Source organism: Streptopelia decaocto (assembly GCF_964273445.1).
Source record: "Streptopelia decaocto genome assembly, chromosome: 11".
In the NCBI taxonomy this organism is placed as follows: Eukaryota; Metazoa; Chordata; class Aves; order Columbiformes; family Columbidae; genus Streptopelia; species Streptopelia decaocto.
In genome coordinates this window covers 10,373,053-10,387,249 of record NC_138666.1, presented here as the reverse complement: position 1 = coordinate 10,387,249, position 14,197 = coordinate 10,373,053, and the positions used below count along the sequence as shown (strand labels likewise).

At 47.1% G+C, this 14,197-nt stretch overlaps 1 protein-coding gene across 1 annotated transcript in view; it reads right to left on the bottom strand.

Moving 5' to 3' along the window:
• Positions 1-9,689, bottom strand: part of NECAB2 (N-terminal EF-hand calcium binding protein 2) — an 83,392-nt gene extending 73,703 nt beyond the window's left edge. Inside the window, exon 1 of the mRNA XM_082062805.1 lies at positions 9,483-9,689. Coding sequence (XP_081918931.1) covers positions 9,483-9,680 — 198 coding nt within the window. The 5' untranslated portion in view covers positions 9,681-9,689. The remainder of the gene's footprint in view (positions 1-9,482) is intronic.
• Between the last annotated feature and the right edge of the window lie 4,508 nt (positions 9,690-14,197).

The window sequence follows — 14,197 nt, the reverse complement described above, 5'->3', positions numbered from 1 at the left end:
ACCCCACATGATAGACAACCACCTCCAGGGGAGAGCGGCAGCAAGTTTGGCTTTGGAATAACTGGTGGAGAAAGAGCTAACTGGCAAAGGAAAGATAACACAAAATGCTTCCAGCATCTCCCATATCCCTCACAGAAGAAAGCCAAAACCAGGGATCTAACACAAGGCAAAAAAAAAATCAAAAAAAACCACCCCGAACTACAACAGCTGTGCATCAAGCACAGCCAATTTCTCTAGCATCAATAATCTCTTAAACCAAGCTTCACAGTTCTGCATTTCTGAAGCAAATTATTTACCTTTTTTTTTTTTTAAGCAAGTTTCCTGCGTGGGAAGGAGATTATATTTAGACTTAAAACTACAGCGTGGAGGAACAGCCCCCAGAGAAGTATCAGATAGCACTTTTAGGGGAAAAAAAAACACAATCATGTGTACAGTAGAATTTGCCAGGGAGAAAGACAGAAACAACTGTCATTTTTCTGACTAGTCTTATCTCAGCAATAGTCCCCTGACACAACACAATTAATGGCAAAAGGCTTGTGCAAGGGCTGAAATCTTATAGGTTCCTGCTAGCACAGGCTTGGTCATAAATTACCAAAAAATTAACATGCTCATGAACTGGACAGAAAAGGGAAAACATTATCAATGTCTCTTCAGACCTGACCCTATTAATTTGAGCAAGAGCAGTGATTTTGGCTGTACAAAGGAATTTCCCTGTGGAGGGAATAAAAGCAGCAGCAAGACAGATCAGAGTCAGCCATAAAATGGAATATCTTATTTTCTGGGTCATAAAATCACTAAAAAAAAAATAAAAAATCAGAGGAGAAACTGCTGCACAAACCAAGAAACCCAAGAGACAAATTGAATTTCAGAATATGCTATTTAAGTGAATATGGCTTAATTAAGGAACATGAATCATTCTTTTGCCCCAAGTTCTTCTTAGGCTGCATAAGGCAAAGGCAAAACTGGACTTTCTTGCATACTTCAGCAGAGGCAAACACCCTCTGCTTAAGCCAAACCCAGACAGTGGGAGTCACTGAGTCGCAGCTTTAAGAGGTCATAAAAACCCTACAAGGATTATAGCTTGCAATCCCTCCTAAATTGCTTGCTTCTTGGGCTGGCTTTCAATTTTATTTTTTTTTAGAGCAGTTAGAAGTTTTGGGGGAAATTCCTACCTGTCTCCAAACTTATGGACTTCGTTGAGGTTAAACATGGGTTTTGAAGTACTGGCCTGACATGGTTTGTCCATGGGAAGTCAGAATAAAGCCAGCCAGGACAGGCTGGACCCCAACCCATGTCGTGGCTTTGGCACGTCACCCAGCCTTGCACAATATGCCCTGCTGGAGTATGAAATATATCTCTTTTCCTGGCCTGGACACCCCAACTCCTCACTCCCCATGAGCACCTCCAGACAAGACACTTTTCTTTCTAGAGGCTGCTTATTTCAGGGTTTGTTTTTGATTTTTTTTTTTCCATTGCCACATCCTTCAATTACCATTCCCGCTGCTTAGAAACAAAGATGTGACACCAAGTCTAACACAGAAGCAGCAATGTCCATTTTAAGGTGCTGTGGGAGATCAGCACCCCACTAAGCACAACTGTCCGAGGGAAAAAGGAAAGCAAAACCGATCAGTAAAATGTAGCTTTAAGTGGGAAAAAGGCCCAATCTGCAGCACTCTGTGGAGCCACCCACCTTGCAATGAACTCTTGGAGCAAGAGGGGAAAAAGAGAAGAAGAAAAAGAAGAAGAAAGAGAAGAACAATAATAAGAAGAAGAAAAGTAAAAGGAAAAAAGGAAATGGAAAAGGAAACATAAAAGGAAGAGGAAAAGGAGAAGGGAAAGGGAAAGGGAAAGGAAAAAAGAAAACGAAATGAAGTATTTATGTCCAGCTTCACTAAATGAACTTTTTAGTGTTTTTACTCCTGTGGATACTCCTAGAAAGTATGACTATTTGTGTAATAAATGAACAGGTTGATGGGAGAAAACATCATCTGTGTTACCTACCAAGGTTTATTCTACAGGACCAGGCTGGTTAGTTTTTATTGCTAATCAGCAAGATTTATTCTTCCAGCTTAATTGGACTACCTAAAATTTGCAGACAGAAAAGAATTTAAAACAGGACTCCTGGAGGGAAAGCAATTTAAGATAAAGTCATCTGTCAACACAGGCAGTACATCAAGGTATGAACACTGGAATGAGCATCAGGAGGCTGATAAAGACATAATATACCCTGTGATAGCTTGGTAATGCTGCCAAAAATGTTGCTTCTGTGAAGACCCAGGATTTACACTTTAGCTGAGCAAACAACAGTGCTCTCCCACGCACAACCTGAAGATGCCCTCCATTCAGGTCTTGAATTAGTTGTTCCACTGCGGGAAGGGTGTGCTGTGCTTTTGGTAAGGAAAAGGTGTTAAGATCTGGCAATGGAAGAGAAACCACAGAAACCACAGCCTCTCATCACAACTTCTCTACAGACCAGTGGGGCAAATTCCTGAGGCCAGCTCAGTGCCAGGCTCCTGGAGAGCTCAGGGCAAGGAAAGTTCCAACCAGCTCCAGGAAGAAAGGAATCGTAGAATAGCTTGGGTTGGAAGGGACCTCCAAAGCTCATCCAGTGCCACCCCTGCCATGAGCAGGGACATCTGCACCAGCTCAGGTTGCTCAGAGCCCCGTCCAGCCTGGCCTGGGATGTCTCCAGGGATGGTTCATCCACCACCTCTCTGGGCAACCTGGGACAGTGTTTCACCACCCTCAGTGTACAAAATTTCTTCCTCATGTCCAGCCTGAATCTCCCCTCCTTTAGTTTAAAACCATCAGCCCTTGTCCTATCGCAACAGTCCCTGCTAAAAAGTCTGTCCCCATCTTTCTTATTGGCCCCTTTTAAGTACAAAAAGGCCAAAATAATGTCTCCCCTGATAAGCAAAGATGCTCTGTCCTCTCCAACATAAAGGCTGCAAGGCAGTCAGCCCCGCAGTCGCTCTCTGCAGGCTTGCAGTCACTCCATCCATGCTACTCTAACTCAGCAACGTTGCTTACGCTTAGTCAAGGCAGCAGCCCTGGAGGTCAGTGAGAGTGGAGGCGATGAAATATTGATGAGAAACGCTCTGTCCTGCCAGGCCCTCGGCAGCGATTGGCTTCCCACGTCTCCACCCCAGTTGAGGACCATCCCTGTCGGCCGAGGGCTTCTCAGAGCAGGAGCCAGCAGCACCACAAAGCCTCACCAGGGACGCTCTTTCCGCTCCATCACCCCCAGTTTTCCAACTGTCAGGGCAACACGCCACTTTAGGATGGTAAATGAGAAATTAGCCAGTCCAAAAAGTACTACAGCAACCACCTCCCCCGTCAGCTATGCCTTAAACCTATTAGGCAAGTCTCCTGAAGCACAGGCTAAATCACATGGTGAGTCCACAGGATGCTCACAATATGGGCCAGATTAACCCATTTTATAGGATTTACACAGGTAATGCATGCAGTTTTCTGTCTGCAGCATGCTTATTACATTTACCTAGTGTTTAGATTAATATAAAATCTATTTTATTTAAAGCAAGGACCTTCTGTCAAAATTTCCAATAGCTTTTTTTTTTTTTCATGCATATTTTTGCTGTACTCTCAAACGGCTACTACAGATATTTGGCTGCCAGAAGCAAGCAATTCAAAATGCTAGTGGTAATAAGAAACTTGGAAAAAAATATATGGTTTCAAAGTTAAACATTCAATTCTGCCTTCTCAAAGCTCCTGGATGAAAATGTGTGACACTGGAGGCTGCATAATGGAGGTTTTCTCCGCAATTTTATAAAATTCACAAAATACTCCCTTAACAAGCATAAAACTTATTACAGGGTTTGTAGAGTCATAATCCCTTCAGCAAGTTAATATGATGTTGATTTAAAACAGCGTGCAACTGAACTAGAATTTTGGTTTTCATCACAATCTTGGTGCGGAATTGAGGACAAACAAAATCTAAGTCTCCTGGGTGAGGAAAGCCTACAGATGAGAAAGCATTCAGATAGCCAGATATACCTGAAAACCCAGTTATTCTGTTCACTATATTCCTACCTTCCTGTTCTTCTTTTCTGTTCCTCTCCCTACAAGCCTCAATATCTCATTCGGAGCTGAGACAAAGTTTTATATCAGGTATTGCCTTTAGCTCTCTAACTCAAGATACCAGTAGGAATTTCCTCTCCTACAGCTCTTTCTGGTAATAAAATGAGAAAATAATGAACTGAAGCTTTGCAACTTTGGACTACATCTTTAGACATCACCGGGCTAACAACCTTTCCCCATACAAGGGGAAAGGTTTAGTTTTGCTGTTTCACTAAGAAATATGCCATTGGTAGGAAAACATTATCCCATTTGGAGTGGCTCCCTCTCCAAAGCAAAGCTGATACAGAGCTCCAGGTCTCCTGGCATTTTTCCCATTCCAAATCGTGCCTTTTTTTTTTTTTTTTTTAATTCCCCTACCGAAGAGCAGTGAACACCATGTCCTAGCCTCTCCTTTCATTCTTACCTTCTCCTTAGCCTTTATCTAGTTTTCCTAAACAAAGCTTGCACGAGACAGGCAAGAATTGCATTATATATTACCACCTTCACAGCACTACAAGGTATTTTTCCATAAACATTGACTGTGGGTGCAGCTCCATTTCAAGCACCCACTTAAAAAGCCCCAAAGAGCCAAAGGGAAAGGACCGACTCTTTTGTGCAGTTATGCACCTTGCAGTGAGCCATCCCCACAGGCACTGAGCCCAGCCAGCCCCTGTCCCTGCCGGCATGGCTCAAGGGGATGATTTCAAACCATGGATTTCATGTAGGAGGGATGAAGGAGGAAAAACAAAGCTTTTGCAGCACTCCTGGTTCACTCAGAGAAGCGAGAAGGTAAACAAAGACACAAGAAAGGGACTGAACAAATTAAAAAAACAAAACAAAAAACGTCACACCCCACCAAACAAACAAACAAACAAACAAAAAACACACACAGAAGGAAAAAGGTCAAAGCAGAAGGAGATTGAGAAGGGGTTCCTGTGGCTGCAATAGCTTTGTTAGTTAGGGCTGCACTGGAAATCGAATCATTGACAAAGCAGTTGGAAAACTGTGCCAGTTCTTGGATCTACATTTGGAAATGCACCCTTGGCATAAACCAAATTCTCTGTATCTTCTAGCCGAACACTTCAGTCAATCCCATAGGGCTGAAGAAGTGCAAATCAGATCTGGCCATGTAAGAGATGGTGCAAGAGGAGCCATAAGCAGGAGAACTGGATTTGAAATGATCTTTCTGACCCTGTCGAAGAAGGAAAGAGGCAGATAAAGGTCAAAATTAGTTTGCAGCAAAAGACAGAGCAGATCAAAGAGATTAACCTGACCTGAAATGAACTGCATTTAAAATAAAGCCCAAAAGTAACGCCAGAAAGAAAGTAGGGATGCCAACACCCCTTGGAGCGCACAGTCCAGCCCTGGGAGTGCTCACCATATCCACGGCTGACATTTATTTTAGGTACCAAGTGGAAGATGAGTTCTTCAACGGGCTCTCCCTGGTGTCAACCAGATGGGGCACCTCTGCCCGCAGCCGCTGTGGCTGACCTGGGCAAGCATTTGGAGTTCACCCTCCTGCTGTCAACCAGATTTTTGACAATGACGTGAAGGTAGAAAGACTTGAGTAAGGACCATCGGTAAATCAGCATCCAAATACTCCCAGAGAGAGCAACACCTGTCTAGACATTTCCCACTCCTTGGGCGCCATCCGCATCAGCTCCATATCGCATGTGGACTCATTTACACTCAGCAAATACGATCTGATATAGGCTTACTCCCACACATGCTATAGTCTCCTTTTCGTAAGTCTTGTGAAATCTGCAGATTTGTTCTGGACTGGAAATGCCACCATCACCACATGTGGATTCAAGCAGCACCATGACAGTTTTAGCTTCCTTTTAATAAAGGGTTTTTCTCCTCATGGGCGCAGAGAGAAGCTCATGGCATTTGGAGAGCATCTTCAAGCAGCCCAGAGGACAGACAGAGATTGTAGCATTACCACAATCTCGCATCATAAACTGTGGATAGACCCTAGTTATCTACATCAGATTGCACACGCTGCCAACCCTGAGCGTTTGGCTTTTGCAGGTGGAACAGCTGTGTGCGATCCAGACCCACGGAGCAAGCACCCAGACATAAAACCCAAGGGCCAGGGCAGGATGGGTACAGAACATCTGCTCAACCCCAGCACTTTATGCTGGTTTGACTGACGTTGTAAGAGCTGACCATTAAATGCAGACTGGTGTTTCCCAGGTTCCTAGAGTGACACATCACCTCCACTTGATCTGTTACCACCACCGAATAGCATCTGTCACTTGTTTTACTTGCTGCCTATTTTAGGCAATGTTTGGCACTTATATATATCTTCTTCATTAGATTGTTACCAGGGTTTGGTTAATATACAATTTTAGCTATTTTTTTACACTTGGGAACCTATGATTTTAAGCTGAACTATTTAACATTATTCAACCTTTTTTAACCCTTTACCTAAAAGGACACAAGCAAAATAAAGGAGAAATACTGAAAACAGCCGTTAAGATTTGTCCTCCAAGTGGCAGTAACCCTGTTGATGGCAGAAGACATCTAACCCCCTCAGCCCTCAGTTTTGCCCCACAACACCGGATTTGTTTCTTTGGTGGAAAGGGTGTAGGGAACTTCATACTGACCCACCAGATGCCCTCACAGTCTAGAGGGTTGAGTCAAAAGAAAGGCAGAACAAAAGAGGAAGAAAAACTGACTAAGGTGCCATTAGAGCCATCTTACCTGATTCCTAGCCAAAACCAAGCTTAGCCCTCCTTCCCCAGTCACCAGTGAACTGCCCACACAGCACACCAGCTCGTGTGAACGTGTTAGTTAAATCCAAAATCTTACAGGTCTTTTACTTCATCCCCCAGCTGGGACTGGCTGCTTCCCCAGCACAGCCACCTAACACAAGAACGTGAATGAGTTAATCAGACAACCTGTTCTCATCCCTGAGGATGCAGTGGGACCCCTGTTACTTTCCTGCTAATGTGTGAAAATTAACCTCATGTGCATTAAACTCTTTGTATGAACGTGGGGGTGTCACAGTACACTTGAAGAGCCTGTTACAGCAAAGACCCAGCTACAAATGATGTTCTTATTTTAACAGGAGAAAAAGGAGAGAAGCACTTTTAAGGCAGGAAGAAAACAAAACAAAACAAAAACCACACCACCACACAACCCAAACCTCAAACCTTACATTTCCAGCATGCATTTCTACTTTCAGCAAGTGAGAAAGGGCTCCCAATCCCATTGTGAAAGTGAAAAAGGGTCAGGAGCTGCAAATCCAGCTCTATTGTATTTCCCACTGGTTAAGCCATTCTGAAAGTTCATGGCTCATTTTCTCAGCTCAAACCTCAAAGTAGAAAAAAAAATTGATTTAAAGATGGTAAGTTGAACAGATAAAATAACCCTTTGGTGGGAAAACAGTCCTAAATCAAGACCCTATTGTAGAAACTTAACATTTACTTCCCAATTGCATTTATGTTCTGAAGCCTAGATTTCCGATTGTTGTAAAATTTTGGTAATTTCAGGGCAGGTAAAAAAAAAAAAAAAAGTGGACTTAAAAGACAGTATGAGGTGCATTTGTCCTTTCAGTTTCCCCATGGAGCAGCATTCCCGCAGCTGCCCACCTGCCAGCCCATTTCACCAGGCACAGCCACCCACTGAGTGCTCTGCTCTCCGAGCTGCTTTTGGCCGCTCGCTAGATCCAGTAGAACTGGTTCATTCAGGGAACTGAAACACCTATCAGCCCACGGTGCTCAGAGGATTAACGAGTTTTGGACTCAATAGTCCATGCCAATGCTGACCAGGGATGTGGTAGAAGATTCAGCAAATTATTTAGAAAATGCCAGGGCTCACCTGGAAGAGCTACTGTTTCCTAACTGCAAGGAGGCTGGCAAAGAGCATGAAGTTATCCTTTACTACAGCCAATGCCTTGGTAGCTTATTTTTGCATTCACTACATTTTATTAAAGCTAGGAGATAGCAAAGCTGAGGATCTATGTGTTTAATTACTAGGTGCTGCAAAAAGACTGTGTAATTACACCGTTTGCACTCTGGTTGATTCCACCCCATTTTCCCAATTCATTTAAGCGCAAATAGCCTTGTTAGCTCCCTAATCAGGAAGCCTATAAATACCGCAGCCGAGGCACTAAACACACCCCTGCCTGCCCCTCCCAACCCGGTCCCCCACACTTGCAGGCTTCCAGGACCACCGTGCACAGACCCTCACTGCTACAGCTCTTCAGGGACTGGGTTCCATGACCTGGGTACATCCCTGTGCCCAGCTAACCTGGGGCAACCCATACTACAAGACTGAGAGGTTTGCAGGACCTGGAGTCCTGCATCCCCATCCGGTCAAGCTAATGCCAGAATTAAGGATCTACAGAGCACCCCCATCCCAGCTGTTTGAAGGGATATAGGACCTGGGGAAACGGCTGCAGGACATGGCGTGCAACCCCATCCCCAGCCAGTCCAGGGGGTGCAGGAAACAGGGTGCACCCCCCATGCCCAGCAAGCCCAGAGGTGCAGTAACTTGGCAAGGGGATGAAGGATACAGGCAGCATCCCCATGCACAGCCAGTCAAGAAAAATGCAGGACCCGGGCTGAACCCTCATGCCCAGCCACTTTGTGAGTGCAGGACCCAGGGAAGTGGGTACATGATCCCAACTGCACCTCCATGCCCAGCCAGTCCGGGGGATGCAGGACCAAGGTGCACCTTATTTCCAGCTGTCCCAAGGTGTGCAGGGCAAGAAGGTGCAGGACCTTGGCTCGTTCCCCATGCTCAGCCAGCCTAGGGGTGCAGGATCTGGGCTGCACCCCCACACCCTATTAGTCCGGTAGATGCGGGACCTGGGCTGCACCCCGTCCCCAACGAGCCAAGGATGCAGGATCTGAGGAATAACCCTGAAACCAAGCTGGTTGGGGCATGCAGGACCCGATAACTGGGGTGCAGGAGCCGCGGTGATTCCCTTGCACATGCAGCCTGTGGTTGCAGGATCCGGGCAAGCGGGCACGGGAGCCGGGGTGCAGCCTCTTGCCCAGCCGGTCCGGGACATGCTGGACCGGGGCGCAGCCCCGCGGATGCAGAACTCGGGAGATAACGCCGATCCCGAACTGGTTGGATGGGTGCAGGACCGGGGAAAGGGATACGGGACCTGAAAAAGGGGATGAAGCAGCTGGGCTACACTCCCACGCCCACTCAGGACCCGCGCAAGGGGATCCAGGTACCAGGCTGCAACCGCATGCCCACCCAGTTGAGGGTTACATGACCAAGGGTACAACCCGTCCCCAACCGATCCGGGGTGGGTGCAGGACCCGAGGAATAACCCCGATCCCGAGCAGCGCAGGAGCCGGGCAGGGGCAGGAGCCGGCGTGCCGCTCCTTAGGAGTGCGGGCCCCGGGGTGCACCCCTGGGCCAGCTCCGCGGGGACCACTCACATCGAGGATGACGGAGGTGCCCTTCCTCTGCGCCGTGGCGGTGCCCGGGGTGAGCAGCTCCCGCTCGGCGACGCCCTTGTCGCTCATCCTGGCCACCACCCAGCGCAGGAGCCCGTCCAGCCCGCGGAGCGCCGGCGGCGGCTTGCGCAGCAGCCTCTGCACGCCGGCCCGGCAGGAGCGCGCTGCCTGCTCGCACATCGCTCAGCCCGGCCTCATGCCGGAGCCGGGGACTTCCCCCACCTCCTCCGCCTCCTCCTCCTCCTCCTCCTCCCACCGACACACAGCGGGCAGCTGGCAGGGGTGGGCCCGCGGGGGGGACCCGGGCGGCCAGGGGGCTCTTGCAAGGCAGGGGGACACTTTTAGGTGGGAGTGGGTCACCCTGGAGCAGCCCCGGTGGGTGTTGCCTGCGCGCTCTCACCCCCACACACCCCCCCGCTAGAACACTAAGCAACATTTTAGTCATTTTCTGTCTAAAAAGAGTATTCCTCTGGCATGTCCCCTACCCGCTGCAACCTCCCTAACCCCACAACAGATTTTAGCAGCATTTTTGTAAAGACAGCAGAGAACAATTTCTTGCTGGGAAATAAAACTCACTCCCAATCCCCTACCCCTACTCCAAAAAGCCCTTGTAAGACAAACAGCCAGCAATTCCAGCGGGGGTATTGCAGAATTCGTGGCTACAGAGTTAATCACAGTGCTCAGCTGGACAAATATTTTTAATCCTGTAATTCTATATTACGAGGATATGCCTTTGTGATGCTCCTTTTCTCCTTGACCTACACAGGTCAAGATCTGCACTTGCAGCAGGAGTAGTAAGTCTTCTGGCCAAAATGACACTAAATCATTTTACCTCCTCCTCCACACTTGGGAGATGCTCTCAGTTTGAGTTCAGACCCAGAAGAGCACAAAAGCCAGAGAGCTCCAACCCAGACCATCTTGGACGGTCCCTCGCAGCACTGGAGCGGCCACAGGCTCCAAATGGCCTTTCCCCCCTGCCCACCCACGGCAACCAGACCGTCTCATTGGCTGCTCTAGGGGACTTTACACCCCACAAGGGCCATGTCCCCAGGTTTGAACATCTCTGACACAGGACCCAGCAAGCCCAGCACCCCTGTGTAAGCATTACACGCTTACCACACTGACCCTATGCCTGACCTACAAACCAGGAGCAGCATGATTGCTCCAAAAGACCTGGCCAGCTACTGCTTTAAGAGTAAAATAACCAGCCAAACATGATTTTTTTAAAAACAAGCTTATATATTGCAGTGCACTAGAACCCAAACCCCCCAGCGAACCCTACCTGGAGGTATTATTCAGACTCTTTTTCCTAACCATCGATCTTTATTCAGGCAAATGCAAGTGAAACTTCTCTGTTTGAGGTGAAAGGTAGGGGAATGTGCATTTTCCTCTCAGCTGCTGCTCAAAGAAAAGTGAGTGGGAGCCCAGTTCTCTCTGCTGGAGTACATGGCTAATGGCTTTTTCAAATAGACGGGGCAGAGAGAAGCGCAGCAGCGGGCCAGGACGCCGGTGGGCTGAGCCCCTCTTTCACTGAGCTCTCACCTTTCAAGGTTTCCTTCTTCTCCAGCAATACAAAAGTAACATGGGGAAAATGGAGGAACTTCAGGGGGTTTGTGTTGGCTTGTGGGAGCTGTGTGGAGAGCTTTAATAGCTCTGTGTTCATTTACAGGGATGCTCAGAGCAGGCTGGTGTGCAACCCGGCTGTTCCTCAATCCCCACCTACATCTCACAGCAAAGATAATCTAAGGCAAGAGACATTTTACCATCCTTGTCATGGGGATGCACCAAGTGCTGGTGCAGATCAGCTCATACCCCTCACAGCCTAAACTATTGCATTCTTTTGTACTTACACAATCCTCAGGTTATTTACATGCTTCTTTCTCCTTTAGACATCCATCTACTAAATGGCTGGTTCAGACTGTATTATTCACACCCAGTTTAGGATTAGTGTATGCTAGTTATTTAAAACTATTTACTAAACAAGTTTATAAATAAGGTTCTTTGAATTTTCCTTCCTATGCGCTCTGAAGATTCATTACTTAGCTTGGACATTTGGGGCTATTTCTGTGCTTTTGTCAAAAGTAGTTCTTGCTTATGTCAAAACCAGCTCTATGGCATTTAAATACTCATTTTTCCTCCTAAATGGATCTAGATAGAAAAAGTTTCAGCCACTCAGGCACCAGCAAGAAACCAGCTGTTTGCACTAGGAAGTTTAACTGGCCATATTTTAAGGGCTTGGTTCTGCCCAGATTTCCATGAGGTTTAAGTCTCCCTTTGAGGAATTAATGGAAAAGATGCTTCTATACTTATCTGAGGCAGGTGAGAAAGCACAGGAACGCCCAAGGCGCACACTCAGGCTGGTCCCAGCCCACGTGTCATACCACAGCCAAGGGGGAATGCAGAGCCACAGACCTCAGGTTGGGCTCTGTGTGCCAAAACTCATCCCCCGCTTCTTGCCAAGGGTGACACAACACTGCCTGTCCTGGGCAAGTCAACACAACTGCAGCCAAGGCATCGGGGCTTTGCCAACCTCTCTCACCACCCTGTGCTATTGGTTGCAGCACTGCCAGTTCCCAGGTGAGGAGCCATTAGCCAGGGCCAGAAGAAGAAACTAAACAATTTACGGATTAGTGGAGACAATAGGGTTTTGACACTTGCCTGCCTCTTTAGCCAGTCAGTAGAGCATCCCTTTAGCTGCTGATCCCTGGTATCCAGAACACTTTGTTGCCTTTTCATTAAAGGTGGAGAGCACAGGACCACCAGCAGCCACTGGGGGCCTTGAAAGCTTTATGCATATTTATAACACAAATGCTGAGTGGACACAGTTAAATCCAGGCAAAGTACATCACAGTGAGTGCAGCAAACATTAATCACAGGTCTTGATAGACCCAGAGCAGTCAGGCCATGCAGCACCTGTCAGCAGCAGAGCCCAGCACAGCCGGCTGTCACCACTGCTGACCTGGTGGCATTTCCCTTCCAGGCTGCTTTGCAGGCAGAGAGCTCAAACCCTGCCGGATGGCAGCGAGGGTGAGCTCCAGAGGAAAAGGCACCTGCTGCAGCCCCACCTTCTCCTCCTTGACATTTAATGCTGAGCTTCCCCCTGGAAAGTGGGTCCCAGACCACTAAAGTCTTATAAACAAAGGATAAAGGAACAATGGGAAGGTTGTTGAAGGCTGGGAAACATCAGACTTGTTCACCCCCAGCTCCAAGTTCAGAAATTCAGAGGTCTCAAGGAAAGGCTCTTGTCATTCCAGTTTCAGATCTGATCTTGGCCCATCACTTTTTCCTCCCCAGTGTACGTGATGTTCAGCACAAAGCATCAGTTTACCCATATCACTGGTGATATTTGCTCGACAAGCTCTCATAGGGGGCTTATTCAGCTGCTACACTCAACGTTTTCCAGCATCTTCTGGAAAGACTCCTGGAGAAGGAGCTCAAACCCCGTGCTGTTATTTCAGATGAGAGGCCACCTGAAGAACCCAAGGGCTTCTCTAAACGAAAGGTCCAAGGCAGAGCAGAAGTCCTGCCTGCACCCCAGCATGGCAGGCAGGGACAGAAGCTTTCATCTCCCCTTTGAATTCTACCTTCTCCCCCCTGCCCCTCTGCACACAGCAGGGAGCTTTATTTAATTAAAAACTTCCAACAGGCAGGACCTGCAGCCTCGCTTGGTGCAAAATGTCATGTATGACTTACTAATATTTACTAATGACTGAGGAATTGAGGTTAATCCAACAGTTCAATGGCCACGAGAGAAAATTATGACCCCGTTACAGAGATGGGAATTAGGCAGAGCAACTTTGCCTGCCCAGCCCGGAGACTAAAACCCTGCTTTAGTCCCTGCACTGATTTATGTTTATTACAATGCAATATGTAATTGCCATGTGATTTTATAGCAAATTTATACCCAAGCCTGGAAACATCACACTGTCAACACACTGGTCTGAACCAAAGGAGGAGACCCAGGAAGACCATATACGTGTGTGATGTATGCTCACCGCACAAAATACAACAAACCCCGCTCCCCTCTGCAAGTTGGGGGCTGCAGAGCTCACAGTTTGGAGGACACTGCTCACCCACACCACTAACAGTGCATCAAGTCCACTCCAGTCTCTGGGATCGGGGTTTCGGATCCAGGCCCTGCAATCAGAATAGGAGCTGAAACAAGTATCGAGCTTCAAATTGAGCATTTCACATCACACTGGTTCTTGCTTTAAGACAAAATGTAGACTTTGGTTGCAAATACCTCCAAAGTGGCTTCTAACCACAGTTGTGCTAATGAGCAAAACCCCCTCTTCTAAAACATTCCTGCTTGCACCAAAATCTCCTTTCATCAGGTTTTGGGGTGATTTTTGAGGAATTACTTACCCCACCTAATGTACACAGTTGCTGCAAATAGAAACTGGGTGCAGTGTCAAAATTCAAGTTATTCCTGGTCCTGTTCCTAAAGGCAACCCACAGATATCAGGAAACATCATAAAGGAGAATTACCTGGACTAACCTCACCCTCAAATCAAACTCCTACAGCATCAGGAGATGCTAGTCCTCAGATGCCTGGGCTTCCCCAGAGCTCTGATGAGCAGGATTCTCCAGAGCAGGATGACTAATTACCAACATAAGAAAAAAAAAGAAGTAATAATAATAATAATAATAATAATAATAATAATAATAATAATAATAATAATAATAATAATAATAAT